We start from the raw sequence: 26,707 nt of genomic DNA on the forward strand, positions 1-26,707 counted from the left end.
ATGCAGAGGGACCACCCTAAGCAGGCAAATGGCTCATACAACGGTATGGTACCCATTCAATTCTTGTTGCTTGTCAACGGATGCATGCATTTATCCACCAGACTCTCAGCTTCACTATTGCTGCCTCTCCAGTGTGTAGGCAACTGCTAGTCTCTTTGTTGGACGAATGATCTGTGTCTAATTAGTCCCTACTTGCAGTCCTACTTACTTAGGGTAAGATGATCTACTTTTGATTTCTGCATAAAAAGGTCTCTGGCCAAGGAAACAAGGAGAAATTTAAATCAACTCCATCCTGTTCCTAAATCTAAATCTTGCTCAGACTCCACCCTACCAGTGGGAGGGCTGTGTCCTCTATGCTATGCACAACTTAGGAGAACTTGATGCAAACCGTGGATGTCGACCTTGTATTTTTTTTTTTTTTTCTGGAGCTAGTGACTTGTGACAGTACTGAGCAGGGCAGGAAGCACACCTGTCACTCAGTCACAAAGGAAATGGTCACCACTCTACAGGGTACCCTGTTGCTAAACTGTGACACAGAATGAGTTCACGAAATGCATTTGTGACTCATGATATTTTCTGCCAGCAATGGATTTCATGCACATTATCTAACCGCAGGTCTGGAAACACGTCATGCCTCCAAAGGCTCGTTTCCCACCAGGACCCAAGAGATCCTATTTATCTTGTGCTGTTAGTCTCATCTTTTATGTTTCCCCTCTGTGCTTTAGAGGACAGCCCATGGCCACACAGGAGCAGCTGTCCCAGCTGATTCTGCTCAGGCTACTTGGAAACTCTGAGGGTATCATGTGCTGAGTGCATGCAGAGGTCTGGAGTAGAAGACTCTGTCTGTGTCCATTCCAGTAACTCAGACCCTGAACCACAGCCACTGCTTCATTCCACTGCCTGTCAAGCTTGCTTGATGAGGAGAGAAGGCAGACTCAACTTTCTACCAGCCTGATCCACGCAGCAGGTTCTACCCATCAGCACCTCTTCTGGTGGCTGGAGAGGAGGTTCTGGGCTCCGTGGCTGTTCTCTGAGCTGGATGCTCCTCCTGATGGTTTCTCTCTTGCTAGGTCCTTTTCAGGGGGAAAAGCCCTCCGGATAATTCTGAGCCGATTGCACATAAACCTGTTGGAGTTCTTCACTGGCATGTGATAACATATCTGGGTCCAGAACCTGGAACTGGGTTGGACTGATTTCAAGCCTCTCCACGTGACTGTGGGAAGAACGCGAAGAGCCTTTTTGACTAGAAAAGGTAGTGATTCTGGCACTCGGAAGGAAGAGAAATTAATTAAAATTAATTTCAGTGTCTGATCACCCAAGGCAAGGTTCACTGCTGCTTGTAGTTCAAAGACACAGGGTCCGTTGACATAGCTGGGACTCAGGATAAATATTCCTCTTCGGCTTTTCTTAATGATATTCACAATGTCGTCTGCATACACTGGAAACAAATTAATGAATGACTTTCAACTGATTCTATTAAAACTTGAGTCACAACAACTTTGTACCTCCAAGAGATGCCTGGTGGGTTTCTTCTAATTTGAATATTGTTGGGCAAAGAGATAAGGAGAAAAATTCTCTCTGCCCCTTTTATTGTCGCCACTCTGGACTGTTGAAGATACACACCAGTACCCAGAGACTGTCCCTGTATTCCGCCTCCCTAAATCACCATCTAAACCGCCTAAATCAGATTGGAACGTGACGGAGGGATATGATACATCCCGGGCTACTTGTGGAAGTGTCTGAGGCAGGGAAGGTTAGCAGGCCATTTGAGGCCATGATGCTTCATGGGCGACATCCAGCTGACCGACCTGCTGCACCCCATGCTGAGAATTTGAGGAATAGAATTCTAGAAGGTGGGACAACCTTCCGCTTGAGATGAGAGAGATTATTTCCCACAGAGGATCCAGGGAAACCCCTTTGTCCTGGATGGCCTGCCCAGAGCCCTCTATTATTTTATTATTCTCCTGAAAATAGATATTTTTAGAAGACAGAGCGTGTCTCTGGAACACACTTTTCTGTATTCTTGCCTAAGATGATCTAAGCTCATAAAACAACAACAAAAACCAAACCCGGAAGATCCCAGAGGATGTCTATCACATGGACAGTATGATAGGAAAAGCTTTGAGCTTTGTGTCCTACTTGGTGTCCTGGCAGGCAAGACCTACCTCCTCCTGGGGTGACATCCCTTTCAAGCAAACACAGAGTGTATCCATATTTGTTTTCTAGCACTTCGGGGAAAAGATTCAGGGCCAAGTGTTCCTCGCTCAGTGATCCGGTGGCTTCACTCTCAGGAAAGCTCCGATTTGCATAGGATATAAAGGCGTCAAACTCCTTCTTGTCTGAGGAAAAAGAACAACACATAGCCTATGCCCTTTTTCTTAACTACCATGGTATGTCCAGATGCTTGGACCATATGCTAAATGGATAAGAAATAAGATTTGGGATCCTCACAAAAACGAATTAAAAACAAACCCAGCAGATGCATCCATTTTAAAATCACACCACCGAGTGGTTTTGATTGTCCATATAAAACCCAATGATTAATTTATGAAGCGCCCCTGTGTCTTCTTCGCTGGGGATAGATCAAACAGCTGGGGCCTCCCATGATTGAATCACGTGTGATCGGGAGGGCGCCTTTCTTTACATCTGCAGTGTTTCTGGCTCATTAGTTACACATCAAAGAGGAGTCTGCTCCATTACAGCATGATAATAACCAGAAAGCAAGTTCTGCTAAAACCAGAACTTGTATCCATCTGAGAGATGACGGCACACTTAAAACCATGCACCACAAGCAAGTCAATAATGGGCACATGCACAGTGGAGGTCCTGTAAGATGATAACGCACAGGTAATCCCCGTGGCCCAATGCTGCTGTAGCCATAACATTACAGTGCATCCCATTTCTCCCGTGTACTGTGATGCTGGGGTGGTCCACTATGTGCTGAACATACAGAACTACAGCAGTCCAACCATGCCCAGTGCGTCACACTTGACAGCTGATAGCGCATAACTGTGTGACTGGCCTATATATGTATTGTACTACACTTCTCATTACTGTAGAATACATGCCCACTTCTAAACAGCGTTTGCTCTAAAACACCACCAGCAGCCTCAGAGATCTGGTATTTATCAAGTCTCTTGATTGGATAATTTTTTTCTTCTGCTTAATTGAATGTTGGCTGTATTGCTCATCACAGACCTAGAAATATTAGGGATATATCTGTACACCTACATAAATAGCATATATATGTGTAGTAACAGACTTACATATGCACACTCTCCAGAGAGCCCACAGCCTGGTATGTGGTAGGCTATACCATCTAGATTTATACAAGTACAGTATATTTTGTTTCTACAAAGGAAAGTAGCCTAGAGGATACATTTGCCATTAAGTGGCACTTGGTAGTACTTGTATCTGAATCTGTGAGTGTAGGGTGAGGTCAGTAGAGGTTCCCCGGTAGGCTGTCAAGGGTTACATGAGGTCATGCATAGGCTGTGTGCGAGTCTCTGGCTCTTCCCTTCTATTCGAGAAGCTACATTTAAAGAAATCATTTTAGGTCTCTTATGAGGATCTCTTGTGTTCCTGTAAGGCAGACAAGTCATGAGACATGTTAAAGAACTACCTAGAAAAGACAAAAAAACCCACAAGTTAACTCACAGGCTTTGGGATGGAGTGCCTGGAGTTTGAAATCCAGCCTATTTCATAACCTCCAGCCACGGTGTTGTTACCGGTAACTAGTGTCTCAGACTGTTTGGCAGTGTGAGCCCAATATGGATGCCATGAGAGGCCTTAGGGATTACCAGTCATAAGGAAAACCAAATGTCGAGAAAGAGGATACAGATCCAAAGTTCCAGAAGCTGCTTTTTTACTTGATCGCCCATGTAGGAAGGAGGAGGTAAGTGTTGATTTGTTTAAATATGTAACACACCATGGCTGCCTCTATTCCATCCACAGTCTTGTTAAAAACCCATGGTTTTTCTATAGTTCAAAAGATAAACTTATTTAGTAATGAAGTTATGGAATGTGGTGTTAGAGGACCTGCTTATGTCCTCCTAACACTACTTCTTTCTAAATTAAGTGATAGTCACAATAAACTCTTAAGCTTTCTTTTTGCGGGCAAACATCTGTCTGACCAGCAGAGGGCGCGAAATCACTGTGTTTGAAAACCCAATTCTGCAGCGCAAATTATTGTGTAGTTAAGTAAAATGACAAAGGACAAATTTGAGTATTTCCCAACCAACTGACTCTTCTTCATAAACTCTAGGATCTTAAGTTTAAAAAAAAAAAAACATTTTAGTGAAAGAAGTGTGGAATCACCTGGGAAGATTGGTGAGACATTTGTTCCATTCAAATAAAAAGGCTAATTAAACAAACAAAAATTCTGAAAATACTCTTTGCTTAAGGATTTCAAAGGATGTTACCAATAATCAATCTAAAGAAAGCTGTGAGGTATGCCTTTTTTCTCCTGTTTTCTTAGATTGGTTCTGGGTGATTTTTTCTGTTTTCTGGTGTCTGGGGTTGAACTCGGACCTGGCATATTTTTTACTTCCCTTTCTGGATGATGATACTTCCTTCTGTAGAAGCCATGGGCCTCCAGGAGGAGCCTCCCAGGGAGAGAGTGTTTTTCTCTGGCACCCAGCAGGAGGCACTTCTGCTCCAAACAGCAGAATCCTTCACTGAAACTGTAGATATGCTAACCTGAGGTATTTCCGGGGCCAGCAAATGTTAAAGCAGTAATCTAGTCCCACAGGACACTGGTGAGTATTGTGATCATGTCTTGTGAGTAAATCGACAGCAACTTCATCACTAATAATGGGACTTGTATTTCGTGCAACTTCCCATTCGTTTGGGACAAATCCCTGGCCTGGGATGTCTTATTTTCACATGACGATAACCCAAGTGATGGGATTTCCTAAAGCCAGACTACATAGATTTAAGGCCAAGATACAGTCATTTCTAGTGCTTTAATCTGAAGGTTACTCTTCGTCCTCCTCTGCCTCAGGGGGCTGTGAGAATGGCAACGGTCAATACACAGGCAAGGCATGAGCTCCAGTCCTCAAGGGACATCCGTTGCTGACCAAACTGAGTTTCTATGCACTAAGGTGTCATTCTAAATGCATACCATGCCTAATCTCAGTGAGCTCACACCACTGTCCCCTGCCTGCTGCTGTGACAGTCCTGTTTTATGGCTGAGGAACCTAAGGCACGGAACTGCCACTTGCCGTATCACCTCAGGTTGGTTAGCAGTGAGAATACTTTCAAGCCCTACAAATCCCACAAAAGTCTTCCTCAAAGTTCCTGGTAAGTAGAATGGAAGTGTTTCTTCAGTTTTCTCTGGTGTAAAGCCAGAGCTGGAAGAAGATATCAAACCTGAGAGATAAGAAGCCAGGCATCAGGCAGTAGCTTCCTCTAACTTCCTCTCTCACATGCTGCTCGGGCCAGCAGGAGGCATATGAAACCACACCTAAGACAACTCTAAGAAAAGGTAAGTAGGAAGTCATGTGTATCTTGTCTTATCACTAGGTCAGAGAATAACATGTTGGGTGATCTTACCACTCAGCGTCTCATCCTTGCTCTTATAGGCTCGGCACAGCAGGACGATTTCAATCCAGTACCAGTAGAGAAAGGCAGCTGTGACCAAAATGGCCACCAGCATCATGACTGTGCCAAGGAGGATGTATGCAAACACCACTGAGGGAAACAGAGCTATGAGTAAGTACATATGGACCAACATGCCCCATTACGCAATAAAATCCCTGCTGCTACCGGCGTTTATCTTGACTCTGAGGTCATCTTAAGTCTGGATGGAACTGTCCACAATTCATTTTAGAGAGCCAAGGGGCATGGGAAGTTCCTGGTGGGGTGACCTTCAATACTTAGCCATTTTACTTATTTTTACACCTATGAATGTCTGCACACCTCAATTGTACCTCTCCCATTGCCTGTTATAAATTATCATCTTATATTATCATCCTCAGCTTCACTCCACACCCTCTGTGATTCATCTTATAAATGAGGGATCTACAGAGAACAGCCACTGTTACCATATACATAGTGAGGGTCCAGCATGAACACTGTCACTCTATGGCTCGAAGATGGTTACACTTGCTTGATTGTGCTACAATCACCCACTCAGTGAGGCATGAATGACTGATACCAACCTCATCTCTGGACATCTTGTTAAGGATCAATGTGTCCCTCGGTGGACATTTCTACTAGAGGTTATCATGTTCTCTGGAAGCCAGCAAAGGCAAACAAGCAAGAGAGCAGTGTCTGAACACTGGTCCTGCCGCAGTGGGTGTGGGTGTGGGTGGGGCTGGAGATTCTTGTAGGTACCAGTGGAATGAATGAGAGAATTGAGTGCGTGAGTGAATGAAGAAGTGAAAGGGGTAAATGAAAGGGTGATGGGATGAGTGAACTGTGTGAGTAGAGAGAGAGTTGAGTAAAAAGTGTTTTCATGCACTGCTTAGCAGGTAAGAAGCCTAGGTCAAAATCATGCATGGTCAAGGTCTTAAATGAATTAGCATAGCAAAGTGCTTCAATGTCTGGATAGCGTTCGCTGCAAACATTGCCTCTCTTCTTTGGGCAAAATGTCCCTCCCCCCTTCAGAAAGAACAGCTATCCATCTTTAGGAACAAAGTGCTAGGCTTACCCCCCTCCTTCTTCCTCAGCTGGATGGTCCGTGTTGTGTTCCCGACGGAGTTCTGGGCAAAGCAAACGAACTTTTTGCTGAGATCTCTTGGAGTGATTTCTCTCAGGAAGGCAGTGTGCTCGATGACTTTGTTCTTGTAATTGGACTGAATGCTGGGAAAGGAAGGAAAAAAGGCAGCCCCACTCAGTAACATCAGCTGCCCTTCATCCGGCTCTGCTTGGGAGACTGACAAAGAGCCAGTGGGAATTTACCAGAAGACAGTGGGAGAGCAGGAAGAGATGGAGCAGGCTCTTGTTCCTGATCAAGTGACGGACTCTGCAAAGGATTTACACTAAGGAATAAGTTACCTGTGGCCCTCATCTGAACTTTATGCTAAGAATTCCCCCTGGGAATATGGAATACTAAGAATTTAAGAATAACCTCAGTCTGTAAAGTTTTGGCTTCCCAAGCGTGAAGTTCAATCCCCAGAACCCATGTCAAAAGCTAGGCATGGTAACGTGTATTTGTAAACCCAGCACTGGGAAGGCAGAAATGAGTGGATCTCTGTAGCTCCCTGGCTGGCCAGGCTACCTTAGTCAGCAAAAGTCTGCCAACCCCTCACCTCCACTCCCCCTCACCCCTGCTACCACCACCAAAAAACAGGGTTAGTGGCATGAAGCATGAGATTCACCCCTACCCTCCATACTCAGTTACACACATGTGTATACATACCTGCACACACATATGAACACATGCCCACACACACACACAACTAATTGCTCTTGCCGTTTGCTGGCAGGTACTTTGCTGAGCACTGACTATGGATTCTCTAATCTCTTCCTGCCTCACTGCACACAAACCCTAAGGAGTCGGGACATGAACATCTTAACTTGGTAGTGCCAGGGGCAAGGCTCAGAGGATGGATGAGCAGTACTGGGTCACCATGGTGACAACATCCTGTGGATATGTCTGGACTCCAGCCTGGCTCCCAGATCTCTGCCAATCTGCCCTGCCCAGAAAATCGTGATTCTCCACATTTGTTCAGTTCCTATTGTCTGAAACTGCATCATCCGTTTGTCACATTAAGGAACTGTGTTCAAATGGGTATTTTAGGTTACCCTTCTGTGAGTCTACAGTTAGCCCACAAATGTTTCCTGCCTGTTCCACATTGTCACATGCATATGGTTTCTACTGCATCTGTCCCTGACAGTGACCTTGCAAAGTGAAGGTATCCAGTCACAGAATGCACACATAGGTAACAGAGCCTCACAGAGGACCAGGGTCACCTTGCCACTCCTGGGAAACAGATTGGAACCCGCAGGTGGGTGACTTGAGAGCATGTGTCTGTCATGCTTGTCTTGCCCAGACTCTGAGCAGGGTCAACCTAAGATCCAGCGGCTTCTTGCTAAATTTCAGTTTCTTTAGTAAAATCTTCCCTTTATTCTTCATCTGTGGTTTTCAAAGTATACATTTGTTCAGTGGAGTGTTTTAAAAAACTAGAGGGAACTTTCTGCAGATTCTTATTTTGCATCCCATGTAGAAATGAGAGGACACATCTTCTAGTGGCATGCCTAACTGGTCATGATGGGACCCCAGGTCTTTCACTCTAGGACTAGAGACTTGTTTTTCTAGACATTGGCTGGCTTGTCTCTGAAGGACTACAACTTTCCTTTCAACTGGTCAAGTTCTCTCACCCATAAAATTCCAGGTTTATCTTAGTCACAGACAATAATAAAAGAAGTCTAATAATAATAAGTTTAATAATCATAAAACGCTGCAGCCTGCTAGTCTTCTGAGATATACAGCTCCCTCCTAAGGTTCCACCCCAGTGTAAGCTGCTTTACCAATTCTCTTTTGTCAGAATCTGCGTTATGGTGCCATTTCCTTAACACACTGGATGAAGGCACAGTTGAAGATTGGGGAGGACAGGAACCACCATCTCCCATTTCTTGAATGTGCTAGTTCTAGTCCAGCACTCCAAGTGAGTGTATCCATCTACTAGTTTATCTTAGTTTTTAAAACAGTAACCTTTCAAAACCCTTTATGAGCTAAGGACATGGGCTAGTGATAGAGTATCTGCTCAGCATACTGAACGTCCCAGCACACAAAACAAAGAAAGAAAGAAAGAAAGACAGAAAGAGAGGGGGGGGGGAGGGAGGGAGGGAGGGAAAAGGAAGGAAGGAAAGAAAGAAAGAAAGAAAGAAAGAAAGAAAGAAAGAAAGAAAGAAGGAAAAAACATGGAAGAAAGAAAGAGTGAATGAGCTTTGGATGTGGTTAGTTCAGTGGGTAGAGTGCTGGCCTAGCATGCATGAAACTCTGGGCTAGATCCCAAGCACCACATAGAGAAGGTGTGGTGGTATATGCCTGTAATCCCAGCACTTGAGAAGTTCAAGATTATCCTCGTCTACATAGAGAGTTTGAGGCCAGTATGAAACACCCAAGACGCTGTCTCAAAAAAATTAAATTAAATTAAAAACACTTTAACATCGTCAAGGATATTTTAAACCACTGTGCAAACATCATTGTGTGCTTAACACAGGCAAGATGGCTCCAGCATCACTAAGTGATACAGTCTTAGGGGACAATTATTATATATGGTTCCATCACTGAATAACTGCTATGCATACCAAGTTCACTTTATAGTATCCTCAGAAATGGAGTGCCTGCAGGCTTTAAATTAATATGCTAGATGAGAGATAAGAGATACATAGATGATAGATAGATAGATAGATAGATAGATAGATAGATAGATACATACATACATACATACATACATACATACATACATACATACATGGATACATGGATACATAGATACATAGATACATAATATGTATTTTTATTTTTACCACAACCATTAACTCTATCTGTTCTAGCAATTTCTAAAGGTTTGAAAGTATCTAGTGTTTAGCATTTAAGTATTACCTGGCCAGCCCCTTGGGGGACCTGGCCAATAAGCAGAGAGTACTTTGGCTTACTCAGAGTCCTGACAACATCATCCTATGTAGCCCATTTGTGCATTAAAGTCTCCTTTAAGAGCAAACCTCTCCACTCCTTCTCTCTGTCTCTCTCTGTCTCTGTTTCTCTGTCTCTGTCTCTCTGTCTCTGTCTCTCTCTTTCTCTCTCTCTCTTCCCATGAGGCCACATCTGTACCTTTTCTCTTCCCCCTTTCCTCTCTCTTCTTCTCCCCCTCTCTATTATTTTTCTTCTTCCTCTTCTCTCCCCAGCTCTTCTCTCCCCACTTCCAATAAATCCTCTACATGAGCACTGTCTACATGGTGTGTCTCTCTCCCACACTCTGTGGGGTCCCTTGGCTCCAACCTGCCGAGACCACTGCCTACCATTTTTAAATTATAACATCTAGTTTGGGTTGCAATGACTAAGTTCACCTAGATTTTTTTCTTACCTTTTCTCCTTAAATTCTTTGATTTCCTGCTCCTGAGTAGATTCTTTGACAAACCACTTTATTACTGGCTGAAAGTGTCTTTGGAAGCCAAATTGTACTTTGCAGGGTAGCACCAAAGACTTTCCTGAAAATGTAGAGGTCAAGAACACAGTAAGGAAGCACATCAGAACATTGATGTCGTGGGGAGGACCAGAGGCTGCACGGCAATGTAGCCAGATGTCAGGCAGTGGGTACCAGGAATGGCTAAGCAACAGCACATCCCAGTTAGCAACATACTTCCTGTTATGTTTGTATCTCAAACCCAGGATTTCACCATCATATCCCTAGGGAAAAGTTATAGCCCTGTGAATAGCCCAGTCTTTAACATGAGTGATGACGTGTAAGATATATCAAAAAGATCATTTTACTAATTTGATATTTACACATTGAATGAACATCATGAGGTTACCATGAATGGAAAGTTCTGAAAAAACAAACCCACAGACCTTACGCCAAACCTTCTGCAAGGCCAATTGATGGTTAGAACCTCAGTGACTGTGAAAAGGTTGGCCTACTCCAGGTCCACAGTCTTGTCACAATTTATCTTGGGCCTTTTTTACCCTCCTTAACAGGCATTCCTTGACCACCTCTGTAGCTGACTTAACATCCTTATGACTATCAGGATGTATTAGATTTTTTTTTGGAATGTATTAGTTTGACAGACCACTGGCTTCCATCAACCAAAATGCTCAATTGTCATGTGATGGCATCTGGGACTATAGTTGAGGTCTCCCCTCTCCCCGCCCCCCCCCCCCGTTGCCATGAAACTGTTTCCACATTGGAACATGGACTTGGGGTAACCCAAATCTATGTTCCCCGGGTCACAGTCACTCATATCTGGCTCCAGAATAAACTGTCTCTTGTCACCTTTGAGGTGAGAGGTGTACTTTCCTTCCAACATTGCTATAGCATGTAATTTAGGGAAGAGATTGTTTAGACTCTCAGCTGTCTTCTGTATACTGCACCATGGGTGAACCATGAATGTTACTGGACCAACCTTTGCCTACCACCCTGTGAGGATTAGGACTATCCTCCTCTTGGAACTGACTTCTGGACGAATGGGTAAGGAATCCATTTGAAAGATCCTCTTTGGATCTTTTCCAACCAGCAATACTTTAAAATTCATTGGTACCGTACACAACTTGGCAGAATATTTTTAATGGATTGTTTTTACTTCGTGCCTTGTTTGTGTTTTTCCTCTTCACCACTATTTCTAGCCCCAGAATGTGCCACTACCGCCACCTACTGACCCTATAGTGCAGTAACAACTTGTTTACATTTCTTTGTACGAAACTAAATCTTCCATTGGCATTTGAAATGGTAAATATTGCACTGAAACACCACAATTTGCTTTCAAATACAAAATTTCTACCTGGCTGTGTGTAGAGTAATAAGAGGTTGACTTCAACAAAAATAAAAGGCAATCGGATGAAGGTCAATTTCTCCTCTCCCCAGAAGAAGGCACCATTTCGGAATATATTTGAGCAAGAGTTGCAGGGCTATAATTTTCCTAAAGAATAGCTCAAGTGTCATATTCATAAGAGTTAATGCTAACTTTGTAAATTCATACACATAACATAAATGGAAACATATGCACATATATGCATATGTATATGTGTTTTGGTGGGAAGAATATGAAACCTGTTCCTCTTGTTTAGTTCTCTAGAATATGTTTCCTCACTCTATCACAATGGAAGATCAGCATGTGACAGTGAGGGGCAGCTCTAATGACTGGGACTCAGAAGGATAATAGAAACCTTGTACGGTGACAAAACTAGTTGGGACCAAGCCAGAGTTCACAGCCAATGCTCTTGCTTGAAAGTCTAATCACCCTTCATGTCACACTTTGGTCTATTCCCTGTAGTACAGGGGTCATTCAGGTATGGTAATAACAGGCAGCTTACCAAGCTCTACTTCCAGAGTGTCTGTGATGGGATCCAGAATGTCTGGTTTCAGGTTGGTGTCCTTAACTGAAAGAGGAAAACAAAAATCATCCTTTGCATTAAGAAGTCTGGAGGCCTGTTTGCTGGAGGTTTGGGAGTATTAGCTCAACACCGATTTAAGTTTTTAGTGCTCTGTTCATTTGTTTGTTCATTTTACCCAGCATGCAAGAATCTGGGAATTGAGACTTCCACTAAGAAAGATGCTCTTCAGGGCTGGAGTGATAGGTAGCTCTGCCAGTACAGGGCTGGCAACACAGCCCAGGGATCTGAGTTTGATCCATGGAACCCACAAAATAAACCAAAAATGGGCATGGTGGACATGCTTGTAATTCTAGGGTGAGGAGATAGAGCCAGACACATAGCTGGGGCTTGCTGGCTGGCCAGCCTGGCCCACATGGCAAGTTACAGGGTAGTGTGAAACTCTGTGTCAACAAAAATGATGTATTATACCTGAGACATAAAAACCCAAGTTTGTACTTGGGCCTATACACACACACACACACACACACACACACACACACACACACACACACACGCACACACGCACACACCCATGCATACATATGCACACACACCCAACTGCCCACACCCACACTTGAGACTTAAGCCTCCATCTGTGGCAGCTACAAGAAGACTTCTTCTTGTTGCCATTTGGCTGAGTCATCAGCCAAGAGGGACAACCTGCCCAAGGAACTGAGATTCAAAACTCTCCAGCCCGCAACCTTAAACTCATGGTTTAGCTTAGAATGAAAGGGCATCTAACCTCTGATTTTCCTTTGCCTTTTTCTTTCCTGCCACAGAGTTTCAAAGGTGCCTCCATTGTTCTGCTTTCTTCTAAAGCTATTCTACCACCAGTAAAAGTGGTGGTCTCTGCGGGCAACATCTTCAATTCTCAGTTCTCATTGGCTTCCTCATCTACCCCATCTCTCTTTGCCATCAGCACCCACACTCCTCACCCCATCCTCCTCCTGACAGTCTTGACCTCCAAAGGCATTTCGCTAGCACACCATGAACTTCTCCCCATGCATGTTTCATGGAGTTCTCACTCCTCCACTCTCTTTCTACATGTTGGATATAACCCAGGACTCAGTCCCAACCCCCTCTTCACACTTGACCATACTCACACTCCCATCTCCAGCCCCAGCTTCTCCATCATTCACCTAAGTACCCACCTCTTCACTGCAACGTTATGACTGAGGTCCTTCCACATTACATCTCCTGCTCAGACTTCCTCTTTCTCTTAGTCCTTCATGCTTATTAAACAGGGCTAGTATTTACTGACTTACCCCCTCAGAAAACTAGAATCTCTGTTTTCTCTTCATTTGTTTTGTAAAACACATCCTGTTCTGTTGACTCATAAACTCTACTCCCCCCACCTCCTGAGGTATCTTTTGATACTGTCCATCAAGCTTGCTGATCCCCCCTACCTCCACCTTGCCCAATATCAGAAGACAACACAACCCTAACTCTCATCTGCCGTGGGATGTTTTGTGTGCTGTGAATATGTGTTGCTCTGATTGGTTGATAAATAAAAAGCTGATGGGCCAGTAGCCAGGCAGGAAGTATAGGCAGGGTAAATAGACAAGGAGAATTCTGGGAACAAGAAGGCTGAGTCAGGAGATGCCAGCCTGCTGTCCAGGAAACAGCATGTAATGGCACACAGGTAAAGCCACAGAACACATGGCAACATATAGATTAATAGAAATGGGCCGAGTTTAAATGTAAGTGCTAGTCAGTGGTAGGCCTGAGCTAATGGCTGAGCAGTTTTAATTAATATAGGTCTCTGTGTGTTTACTTGGGTCTGAGCAGCTGTGGACCGGGTGGGACACAGGAAAACTCCAGCTATACTCATCTTTGGCTTTTCCTATTCCCAGGCCCTGAATTCCCATAGAAGCATCACCTATGTATTTCTAGACACACCCCGTTCAGTTCATGCCCTTTGTTACTTCCCTACTAGCAATTAACAATGTCTCTCCTGCCTCCATACTTACTCTCAAAAATATTATTTCTTCATGTTAAACTTACCTTGGATACAAATCCATTCATAATGTATTACAGTACTTGAGTGGTCCCCTATAGTCCCTTAAATAAAACTCCAAACTTTAAACTTGTCAGAAGTAGTAACACACACCTATGATCCCAACATTAAGGAAGCTGAGGCAAAAGATAACAAGTTTGAGGCCAGCTTAGGCTATATGTGAATTACAGGCTAGCCTGATATACACAAGGAGACCTTGTCTTGAAAAAGGAAACAAATGAACAACAAAAAAAAAATTTCCACATATTGAGGAATGAAATAAAAACTGGAAACTAAGTAGCTTAGAGCATAAAGTGGGTCCTGCTCTCAGAGTCCCACCCCCCACTCCCATTCTCTGATCTTCTCTCCCTGATCTGTATCCTGTTTTCTCATGATTCCTGATGTCAATGGTGCTTTCGCCTCTGCCAGAATGAATGGCACCACCTACCCTTCTCTTCCCAGTAGAGTGAATGTCATTGTTCACTCTTCTTTTCTCAGAGGTCTTGCTTAGATTTGCTTCACCAATGCTGGACCTGGTGGACCTTAGACACATCCACTGCCCCTTCTTCTCCTTCTACACTGGGTGGTGACCTCCTGTTTTCTGTCTCTCTGACCCATAAAATAGTCAGTTCTTAGAGGTCAGAGAAAGTGTCCAGGCACTAATTTTTAATCCAAAGTTACCACGGAAGCTTGGTATCTCTTCTGTAGGAATGTGGGGAGGAACTATTAAACGAGAAGGAGAAGGTACAGTGATGGACGAGACAGGAATGACAGGCATGGGTGCGACAGACCTTCAAGTAAAAGAGGAAAGTAAATTCCATCACTGAGAATTTAGGGGCTGGTGCATGACTGAGTAAAAGAATATTTACACATCACTTGCCCTTGCCGGAGAAAGTGATTCCAGCATGGTCTGTAACTGGAACTTCTCTCTTAACGAGCACTCTCTTATGCAATAAAGACATGCAAGAGCAAGGACCAGGAAATAAGCAGAAGTGTCTCCATCTTAATGCACTCCGACTGGACTGCATCTTGCAGCAAGAAAACCAGAAGTAAACTTCATGAATGTTTTCACTGAGAACTGAGTCAACTACACTGTTTCTCTTTGGCACAAGTATGAATGACTAATTCTGTTACGTTTTAACCCAGGAAGCCAAGGCTGAATTACTTAAAACTACCATTTAGTTGTGCTGCTATTTGTAGATCTGGTAAAAAATGACCCAACGGAAGAGCTACAGAAGTCTCAATCCAAAAGGGTGACAAATACAGGATGAGGAGACATTTAACTTCTGTGTTAGTCAGGGAAGAATAAATTAGGAACAAACACTACCTGACACCAAAGTGCCCCATACCCCCCAATATTATTTAGGAATATTGAAGTTTTTTTCATCCTTAATAAGGAGTACAAACTGCCAAACATTAACTTAGTATAATAGTGTGTATTTAAGACGTAAAAGGCAATATTGTATTTATCAATGGATGCATACATGTGTGGGAAAAGCACAAAGGGATGAATGCAAAGCATCTAGATCAGTGGTTCTCAACCTGTGGGTCTCTGTTCTTTCGGGGTCAAATGACTCTTTCAGAGGTCACCTAAGACCATCTGAAAACACCAATATTTACATTACGATTCCTAACAGTGGCAAAATTACACTTATGAAGTATCAATGAAATGATTTTGTAGTTGAGGGTCACCACAACATGAGGAACTGTATTAAAGGGTCACACATTAGGAAGGTTGAGAACCACTGGGCTAGTCTTTAATCTATGGATACCTCAGGGGAAGGGCATGGGACACAGTCTCAAGCTGCACCAGCAATGTTCCTTCTCTTTTATAAAAGAACAATATTTTAAACAAGTGGAAAAAACATTAACACATTTTAAACAGGCCCACATATATCTCTTCATGTTTCAAGGATGAAGTATCTAATGCATATTTAAATTATGAAATATCTAATGCATATTTAAATTTATTGCAAGAATAAACCAGAAAGGAATAGATATCCCAGCTTGTAACAGTATGAACATGACCCAGAATTGAGTCCTTTTGTGGGACTTGACCTCAGCTGATGGAAGCACCAGTGTATTCCAACATGCAACCCTTTAAAGGTTGCCAGCAGGTGAATATCTCTTTTCTTCTCTAAAGGGAAATAATTACTTAACCAAAGGAAGATGATTTTCACTGGTCAGCCAGAGTTCAGAAAAAGCCTCACTTACCAATGGTTCTCACTTGAACCACAGCTCGGACTGTCCAAGAACTCACATTGTCCGACTGAGTGTAATCACACACATACAAGCCCTGGTGATGATCATAGACGGCACCCAACTTAACGATATTGTTCTTATACTCAGGCAGGAGTCTTCCATCCTAATCCAAAAGACAAGAATTAATCACCTTTCTGCAACCTCAGAGTTTTTATTAATATTCATTTCACACATAAGAAAAGTTTCACAGATTTGAAGCAGGTGAAGATAGGTCAGTTTGAAAACCAGGTATCCCATAGGATGAGGATGTCATAATCCATACTGTAGTATAAGAGTCTGAGGTCACACAAGAAACATTTCCTAACATTGTAAAGAAAACTACCTCCAATCAGCTCACAAAGAGCTACTGACTGAGTGTTTGCTAGAGCATAAATCAGGGCCCAAGAGTATTCTAGAATATCCAGTTTTCTCAGGAATGATGCCTAACTTAATCATAACTAAGTCATATGCGCACATGCTTGAGAATGGCAATGTGTGTGTGTGTGTGTGTGTGGTGTGCGTGTGCATGTGTACACTTGGGGAAACTTGTAGGTTTTCAGTAAAAGCAATATATAAATTATTCTCCTTCAGTAAATTTAATATGAATAGAAGAGCCAGGCATGGTGGCACACACCTTTGATCCCAGCACTCAGGAGGCAGAGGCAGATGGATCTCTGAGTTCAAGGCCAGTCTGGTCTACAGAAGGTGTTCCAGGGCAGCCAAGGCTACAAAGAGAAACCCTGTCTTCAAAAACAAAAACAAACAAAGATTTATTTTGAATATAATAATAAATTATAAATAAAATATACTAAATAAATAAACTGGACTACATAATAATTACAGAGAACAAATCCAAAGAATACTAAGAAATCATTATTTGACTCTGAACTCAAACAAGAAGCCGTCTCTCAGAATCCCTCAGTGACTGCATTTGGCCTTTCCGATGATGTCTGTGGTTCCTCAAAAACCAATCTGGTCTCATTCTCCACTATGACCCCTTCACACACCTTTCTTTCCCTGAGGAGTCCTGCTCTATGGGATCCCTGGATTCGCAAATCTTCCACTGCTTTCCCAGAGCACAAGCTCCAGCTCCAGCCACAGCTCCAACAGGACTCAGCTTTTGGGAACAAAATCATCGCTTGCTCCCGGGAGAATTGCCACTTCACATATCCAGGATCTTGGAGGCAAACGGCCATTACTGGCACTACTATTTTACAGTAAGTATGTGATGGGCCATATCCTTGTCCATAGTGGCTGAATGCTGTCATCGCTTCTAGGCAGCTAATAAATCCTGGGTACATGGAAAGGAATAAACACGAATCCCTTCTCTCAGCAGACTCCACGCCCTCCAGGCCCTGAGTCTACCTTTTCTATCACACCTTCCAGAGTGCTCAGGGAACACTTGGCAGCATTTCTCAGCTTACATAAAACAGGGCTGCTTCCTGGAGTCTCTGCAGAGTTATGAAGAATACAGAGGAAGCAGCTCAGGGGAAAGGCCACTTTAGGACGACATAAAATGTCAAGTGAAGGGGGGGTGTGTGGGAGATGAGGCTGAGGTGGACTCTGAATGCGTTTGATCTTTGTTTCTCTAGTAAACAGCTCTGCTAAGGATGTGCGCATTGAGGAACGCACAATGCTAGAAAGGTTTTCAAACAGGAGAATCGTTGTAATAGGACATTTTGAGAAGAGTGACTAGCAGCTGGCTATGGAGCTCCTGGAGCCTGAAGCATAGACTACTTCATACCACCTTCACATCACAAGGGGTTAGGACACAGCAGGGGCTGAGTCAATGTCTGTGGAAGGATTGGTTATCACTGCCCTAACTCCTGCAGCCTACCTCACAGATGATGTTTCAGTGAAACATGACCTTCCAGTTTCCCATGAGTACCAAGAACAGATCTCTTACAGTTATAAGCAAAAGAAAAGAGATAATAGAAATGATAAAATGGCGAGAATCTGTTTTCTACAGAGATTGCAGAGTTCTCTCTTAGGTATGATCCTATATGGCTATGGTTAGATCACAAACCTTCCAGATACCACTGCCTTACACATCAGCCAACCTACAGTGACCTTCAATATTTCTCAGCTCTCAGCTCTCCCAAAAGGGCCCTGCTGCCTCCTGGTGGAGGGCACACCACCTCCCTCAGAAATCTTTAGGAGTGGACACCTCACTTTGCCTTTGGAGACTGGTGACTCTTTCTTCAGAAGCTTGAGTGTGGTCTGTGGCGTTGCCCCCTTAGTAAAGCGCTCACCTAAAGAGCAATTTGTCTCAGTGTGACTCTCTCTTGACCCACCTCTGCTCTTCTCCATGTAACCCATCACTTGTCCAAAGGACTTGGGATTTGCGTGGATTGTGTTTCTTTCATTTTACAAATGAGAAGACAAATACTTTAGAGTTTAATGAAAGTCAGCATGAGAATGCCTAGTAAATGAGAGCACTGAATAGCAAACATAATTTTTCTGACTAAAAGTTTCATTTACTGACTGAGGAATTTCCCTTCCATCGGCCTTCACACAGGTAGAAGCAGGAATCCCCCCCCCCCCCCCCGCCTTGCCCCAAACATACACATCTGCTAGTGTCTGGGCCAGTTCCTGTGGCCCAACAAAGAACTTTCCCTAAAGTGTCAAAGAACTCGAGTGGGCCACACTAGTCATTAGGAGTAGCTTCAAGACAGGATGAAGAGACAGGGCAAGAGGCAGAGACAGACAGCTTAAATATTTATCAGATGGTGGCAAAGATAAAGAACACTCCAGCCAGAAGCTAAGAGCAAGAAAGGAAGTCCAGAGATAAATCTTCAGAAAACCTATTAAGAGCATACAAAGAACAGAACGTAGAGTGTGGGCATGCAGGAAATCTGCTGAGAAACTGATGGAGGGAGGTCTCAGTGTACCATCACTAACACTTTAGTCAACCCACTGAGGAGGGTGGAGGGTAACCGAGTAGACCTCTTCCTCATTTTGTAGATGGTGAGCATGGCTTGTGTGTGTGTATGTCGTTAAAAGGCTTTGTGAAATAGAACTCAAAAGAAATGTCAAAGAAAAAGAAACTGGAAAGAAGAAGCACATGCAGAGAGATAGGAAACTCATCAGATGATTCAATCGCATGCAAGTCTGGCAGGAAAGAGAGGCAGAGGCCTCCACCCAGAGTACTGTGTTATGCTCAGAGGTGAAATATGAGAAAACAAAAATACAGAGGAGAAACATCCATAGTGTGATCTGTGTAAAGAGTCAGGAGTCTTGGAAAGAACAAGTAAGAAACGTGAAGACACTAAAACAGATGTGTAGGGGTACGTGTAAGGGGAAGAGCAAAGTCATTCCTTAGTAAGAGGGCAATCATTGAGATTTTTTAATGTCCTATCCTGAAGTTTTACTACCAGATAGCATAGCACTAGGGAGCACTCCAAAACTGTAGGTACCCTATAAATGGTGCTCTGTCAAGTCAGGCAACACCAGAGTGCCGACCTGAGCTTCCTCCACCCATTTTCCTTGATGAACTTCAAAGGGTTTCTTACTGTTAACTCATAATCATGTCTGGATTTGAGTATACCATTATCTTTGCTATCTATGATTGAATCTGTTTTTACTTTCTACAAGTTGATAAATACCCTGAATACATTTTAAGCCAGAAAAAAATCTAAAATATTATGATTGTGTCTTTAACTGGTCCCTTATCAAAGCATTAGATTATTCTTCTTCTTCTGTGAAAATGTCCCCTACCTTCATTCTATTTCCATGGCTGCTTCTGTGGTTCAGAATGCACACAAGGAAAGTTCAAACATGTCAGCAGGGCCCCAGTCCCCATACCTCATGAGCAACCCATGTTTTTTATTTGCAATCCAGTAGAGTTTATACCATGCAAGAACCCTGCTTCTCTCGCACTGAGTAATCTGTTAATCTTTCACTGATTAGACTTCTTGCTGTTCTAGTTTTGTTAGATAGAAAATGTTAATCTTTCTTAGTAAGTACAATCATACAATCTCTTGCACCAATCACCTGGCAATGCTAAACTTATTCTTCCATCATGTGGTGACATTTCTTTTAATATAGGCTAGGAAATTGGTAAACCAGAAAATTTTAATGACGGGTCCAATGTCAGCCCCTAGCCAAAGTACTGAGTAAATTATTAAACAGATGGATAAATGAGCAGTTGGAGAGGAGGTAGTGGTTACTATCAGCCAGCTTGTATTCACTAACTACCACCATACGAAACACATCTCATTTTCCTGTATAATTGAAAATGTAGAGTAGAGGCTCAAGGAATACAGCAGACAAGTTCTATCTTGACTCTAGAGTGTGATTTGGAAAATATTTTCGTGATTTCCCTGTTAAACACAAAGATCCTTATGAGCTGAATGATAAGCCATGTGGGTGCCTTTTCAGATAATTGAACAGCAATACCCCCAAGTGATGGCAATGGGCAGCTAGAAGGGTCCCTCCAGAACCTACAGCTGAGAACTCCATAGTACAAGCTTGCTCTGCAGTTTTACACTGCCTTAAGAATCACAGCCCCTCCATACACACACACTACACACACTTTTTTTTTTTTACCTTGTGAATTTTGCTTCCATATTACAGTTTAGGATTTTGTGTCTTTAAGAGATTTCTGTGTGTGCCAGTGTATGTGTGTCTGCATCTATATGTGTTTCTTGTGCTTTTTTCTTTGGCTCTTTTTTTTTTCCTGTGTGTTTGTTTGTTTGCTGTTTTGTCTTACTTTGTTTTGCTGGTGCTGGGGAGGCTGTGAATGTGTTGCTCTGAGTGATTGATAAATAAAATACTGATTGGCCAGTAGCCAGGCAGGAAGTATAGGATAGGTGGGAAAAGCAGAAAAGAGAATTCTGGGAAGTGGAAGGCTGAAGGAGGAGACGCCAGCCTGCAGTCCAGGGAGCAGCATGTAAAAGCAGCAGGTAAAGCCACAGAAGATGTGGCGACATATAGATTACCAGAAATGGGCTGAGTATAAGTGTAAGAGCTAGTCGGTGGTAGGCCTGAGCTAACGGCCGAGCAGTTTAATTAATATGAGCTTCTGAGTGATTATTTTATAAGTGGTTGTGGGGTCCGTGGGGCTGGACAAGACAGGAGAAAACTCCAGCTACATGCTGGTTTGGTTTTGTATTTTCCAGGTTGTTTTCTAATGAGAGAGAAAAAAGAAAGGGTGTGTATGTGGATGGGTGGTAAGGTGGGGAAAACCTAGGAGGAGCTGGGTGTGGGGAAACCATAATCAGAATACATTGTATGTAAAAAAAAAATGCTAACAAAAAATGTAACTATTAAAAAAAGAATCACATGCCCATGTTTATGTTCTCTCTAAGCTTCAAAACTCTGAGAATGATGGCTAATACACTGGGCTACAAAATTATAAAATCAAAATTCCAATTTCTTAACACACAGAATGAGGAGCTAAAACTACTGTATTAGAATCAAAGAGGAGTGAATGTGCAGTTAGGAACATGAGTTACAAACTCTAATCCTAGCCACACAATTGAGAATGCTCCTCAAATAGCCTGGCTCTAGTTCTTATGAAAAAAGCTAACTTTCCACCATAGAGTGATCCCACACTCTAGAGTTACTGCAAAGCTGAAGGAATTGCTAGCAGTATCACTATTCTGTTCAGAAGAAGGAATGGGTCCCTCCTCTTTCAGCATCCACACTGCCCAGCAAGTGGCCAGCTGTATTTAAAGCCACCCAGGAATGTGGGGAAATGTTTGCAGTGAGAACAACTGAATGTGCCAATAGATCAACCTTGAAAACAGCTTCTAAAACTATAATTGAAGCTATCCTTTATTGTCCTTATTTAGAAACACTTTAACTTATGAGTCTGGCCAGTCTCAGCCTGCTCACCAGCTCTCCAGGGTAGCTCACACAATACCTAGAGATTCCAGTCCCTGTGAGAGCTAAACCAAACGGAAGTGAGAAGGGGAAGTGGCAGATCTTCCATGAAACACAGGAGTGAGAGAGAACCAATCCCAAACCCATGTACGTCAGCACTGCAGCCAACCAACCTGGCCCTGGTAAGGGTGACTTAAGACACCAACTGGGATTTTAGCTTCATGCTCCGGTCCTACTAACCAGAGGTCACAACAGTCCCAAAGCCATCCTGATGTTCAAGGCCATTTCTAAAGAAACACTCCCTCTGTTCTTTATTGTAATTCTTCATTGTGTCAAAGAATTGCTTAGCCTACGATCATCAAAACATGCTAACTTTTTAAATTCAAGTGCCTTTCATTTAAGGAGTCAGTTTTGTTAAGGACATTTTTTCTTTTCATTGAATTTCTGGGAATTAGACAAAAATGAAGAGAAAATAACAGGTACTTTATTTGAATTCTGAATTTTCGATCATTAAATCATTAAGAACATGCAAGTACAGTGTGCTCAACCAGGCCCCAGTGCTCTCCTGAAACCTGCTCCAAGCAGGGAAGCAAAGTACTGGTGCGCAGAAGCCCTGCTTAGCCCTGGCAATGGAGCAGTCATCAATCCAACCCTCACTATTTTAGTTAACCTTGGCCCAGGGACATGGCCAAGTATACACTTGTCTGTGGAGCACAGCCTCTGCCTTTACTCACCTTGAGTAGCTGAGCTGCAACCCAAAGATGCCACTAAACCCTGCAGCCTATCACAGAGTCCTGCTCAACACAGATTCCAAACAACAGCACTTTCCAGCCAGGAAGGATAGTCCAACTGATCACAGACATCCAGAACGACTAGCTTGTCTGACTGCAGAGTCCAGCCAATTATCTCAACAGAGCATGGAGTGAGTTAGCAATTCCCTTCAATCTGAGAGGACAGGTATTGTCTCAACCTTTTCTGAGAATCCAACTTAAGGCCAGGTTCTCTGAAGTTATTACTCTAGCCCCATCCAGAATCCCAGGGTAGACTATATCTTGAAGATCTGTCACCAACAAAGAACACTTATAAAGGACAGAACAGTGTTATTTCCTCCAGTGTGCAGTCAGCAATGCAAGGGCATAAAAATTATGAAAAACCAGGGCATACAATACTATAAAGGAAGTGAATAAAATTCCAACAACAGAGATCTATTTGTGTAAAGGATGGGCAAAAAACACTCATAGCAGCTTTAAATTTGAAGAACTGCAAGAAAATACAGATGGGAAAAAACAGAACTTGAAAGCCATTCCTAACAATATTAGAAGTTGTGCCAGGTGGTAGTGGTGCACGCCTTTAATCCCAGCACTTGGGAGGCAGAGGCAGGCAGATCTCTGTGAGTTCGAGGCTAGCCTGGTCTACAAAGTGAGTTCCAGGAAAAGTGCAAAGCTACACAGAGAAACCCTGCCTCGAAAAAAACTAAACCAAAACAAAACAAAACAAAAAAAACGAATATTAGAAGTTGGAAAAATAAATGAAATGATTCTTAAATGAAAATTCATAAATAAAGAATATATTCACAAGCAAAAATTCCTGAAGATGTTTAACAGTGGACTTGATCAGCAAAGGTGAGAACTGGGGAATCTCGAGATCTCAAGAGTAGAACATCTGAAATCACCCAGCAGAAGAGCAAGGAGAGTGGAGAGTCAGCAATAATGAAAAGGCCTATGGGAGTTATGGAGTACCATGAGGAGAACTAAGCTTTGCTCAACAGAAGTTTCAAAAGTACCAAAGAGCACATCCAGAGAAGTAACAGCTAATACTTTCCCAAATCAAGAGAAGGACCACACTTTTCTAATCAAATTCAATCCGTGGAGGAATTTCTGTAGATATATCATAAACTGCCCAAAGTGAAACATAAGGAAAAATTACTAAAAGCGGCAAGAGTTGATACATATCACATTAGAGGGTATATGAATATAGCTATCAGCCGAATTCTGAGCAGAAATCCTGCAAGTCAGGAAGGAGGGACATAATGTATTCAGAAGTCACTATGTACAGCAGTTTGAAAATGGCCCCACAGGCTCATATATCTGAAAGCTTGACCCCTAGTTGGTGGAACTGTTTGGGAAAGATTAAGAGGTGTGGCCTTATTGGAGGAGGTGTGTCACAGATAGGGGCTCTAATGGGTGAGCATTCATGTGTGGACAAGCACTGGGAAAAACTATAGCACAATGAAAACATGGAATGTTTTTGTTGCGTTTGCTGACCAGTTTACTCAACAGCTTTATAAACTTTCTCTTGCGCCCTTTCTCTTAGCACTCACTCAGTCCCTCCCACAAGCTCTGCACAAGTCACTTGTCACATGGTGACGTGGTGATGTGCTGTGTTTTCCTCACCATCCTCCCCTTTAGAAACTCCACACCTCTGTTTCTTTTAACACTTCTTCAAGACTTGCTTGTAGGAAGCTGCCTTCCTCTTCCTTAGCAATGCCCTTTACTCTCTATGACAATATAAATGAATTAACCTGTCCACAATATAAATGAATTAACCTGTCCACAATATAAATGAATTAACCTGTCCGGAATTCAAAGATGCTTGTTCACACCTTCCCACAAGTGTAGCATCCTCGCATGTTGGACTTTTCCCTGATATTGATCAAAAGCATAGCTCTATCAGTCTGAATGTCAAGCTGGACTCTACATAGGGTCAAAACTACTTTAGAATGTAGGTCTTTTGCATAGGCACAGACCAGTCTTCCTAGAGCTCTGGGCCTCAGGCTCTCTACCTCATGTTTCTATAAGGAGCCTATAATGAGAGTACTCTTACACTAGTTTTAGAAAATCCATTCATACCCGGTACCAGGTCATCTCTGGACTCTGTACATCACTTTGGCAGCTGAGACTAGGACAATAAATGGAGCCAGTGCTACCAAGAAATAGGTATTGCTCATTCTCTACTGGTTTCCCGCAGGATGCATTTCTCTGAGGCTTAAGTTCTAAGATGGTCTTGACACAACAAGCCATATCCTGGGGACTCCTGGAGATAGAGAAGGTTCTGTTAGCACTTGTCTAGGTAACAGAGAATTTGAGATTATTTTCAGACTGGGATGCTTTTGGGACATACCTAATCCTGGGTCTACAGATATATGACCGAACGTTGTTCATCTGTGAGGCCAGCATATGCAGCATGCCTTTGTTCTGCACATGAGAAGAGTTCCTACGGATCTCCTCTAATGGACCTCCACTCTGAGGTTGCATGTACCACTGGACATCAGATAGGTCCTGATTACCGCTGCAAGGTATGTGGGCAGGGCCTTGTGTTGGTGACCGTTGACTTATATGGGAGAATTGTGACTTCCGAAGCTCTGGCAAATCACAAAACAGGACAAAATCCTCTGCACCCTTCACAGAATACGTCCACACAAGTCTTTTGGTGGCACAAGCTGAAAATTATAGTAAACAAAACAACACAAAGAAACATGTTAGAAGGTGGAATTCTCACTAACGTTTACAAATAGACTCGGTATAACAAAGGATTCAGCTCTCTATCCTATCTTGTGAAGTATGTCCATTTCACAGATGAAAATGACTCATGCTCTGATTCCCTCCCGATGGGCGTGTGTCTTAACTCTTTAGATGTCCCCACTGAATGCCCAGCTGTGGTCACTGGGATCCCCCAACTGTATGTGGTATCTGCTGAAAGAGTCACAAACTCTCCTCCTACTCCTTTTAACAGCGAGAAGATGCTGTGTACTAATAGGTCAGGCTGCTGATGTACCAGATTATCTGTCACTTTAGACTTTGACCACAAGACTCACACTGTTAATATGCAAAGCAAAACCCCCTACCTGAAGCATCAAATCCTGCAGTCTGCTCTCCTGCAACAAAGCAAAGAAGCACCCAGCCCAAACAGAGCATGATTCTTCTTCACTCCTGTCATGGCTTCAGTGACTTCTCATTGCCAGTGTGGAGTGTGTGGAGACACAAAGCTCTTTCTCTGGCATCCTCTTCACTTTTGAAATAGGAAATGGAGAAATCAAAACCCATGACCAAGTCTCAAGAAATACAGGAAACTCTGAAAGGGCACATCCCACCCAAACAGGCTTTCAGAAGCCCAGAGTCTGCCTGGGTATTTTCAGGGGCATGAAGCAGCTTCCTCCATGTGTCATCTCTTGTGTCTTCAGAGGATGAACTCCTCACATGCAGAGTTCCCCGAGGCCCTCACATGAGCCCTGGAGTACCTTCTAATACCACCTCTCTTCATGGAATTCTTCTTCTTTCTTTTTTATTATAATGCTCCCATCTACCCATCTACGGTGTATGTTTCTATCAGTAATTTGGAAAAATAATGATTTTTTTCCTGAAAACATGGCCTGGTTTATATGAAAATGACAGGTTCTCCGCAGTTAGGGAAGCTGGTGATTGACCTGCTATCTATAAAATCTGAGAGTATATACGTGGTACTAAACACTAGTTAAAAACAAAAACTATTCGATAAATAAGGGTAGAAACTTGTGACGTGAAGATGTCACTATTGATCCTCTCAGATATAAAAGTAGAGAGCGTGTGTCCATAAAATGGAAAATCAGACAGACCTGGGCTGGGTTC

At 43.0% G+C, this 26,707-nt stretch overlaps 1 protein-coding gene across 1 annotated transcript; it reads right to left on the minus strand.

The window, feature by feature from the left end:
- Positions 1-977: 977 nt before the first annotated feature.
- Positions 978-26,017, minus strand: Il18rap (interleukin 18 receptor accessory protein). The gene is made up of 10 exons (XM_059281294.1): positions 25,948-26,017; positions 25,224-25,542; positions 24,953-25,136; positions 16,251-16,401; positions 11,981-12,046; positions 10,038-10,161; positions 6,653-6,804; positions 5,554-5,691; positions 2,166-2,339; positions 978-1,438 (listed from the first exon to the last, which is right to left on the minus strand). Exons 1-10 carry the CDS (start codon positions 26,015-26,017, stop codon positions 978-980), a joined length of 1,839 nt encoding a protein of 612 aa, XP_059137277.1.
- Between the last annotated feature and the right edge of the window lie 690 nt (positions 26,018-26,707).

This window comes from Peromyscus eremicus, chromosome 16_21, assembly GCF_949786415.1.
Source record: "Peromyscus eremicus chromosome 16_21, PerEre_H2_v1, whole genome shotgun sequence".
Classification (NCBI taxonomy): Eukaryota; Metazoa; Chordata; class Mammalia; order Rodentia; family Cricetidae; genus Peromyscus; species Peromyscus eremicus.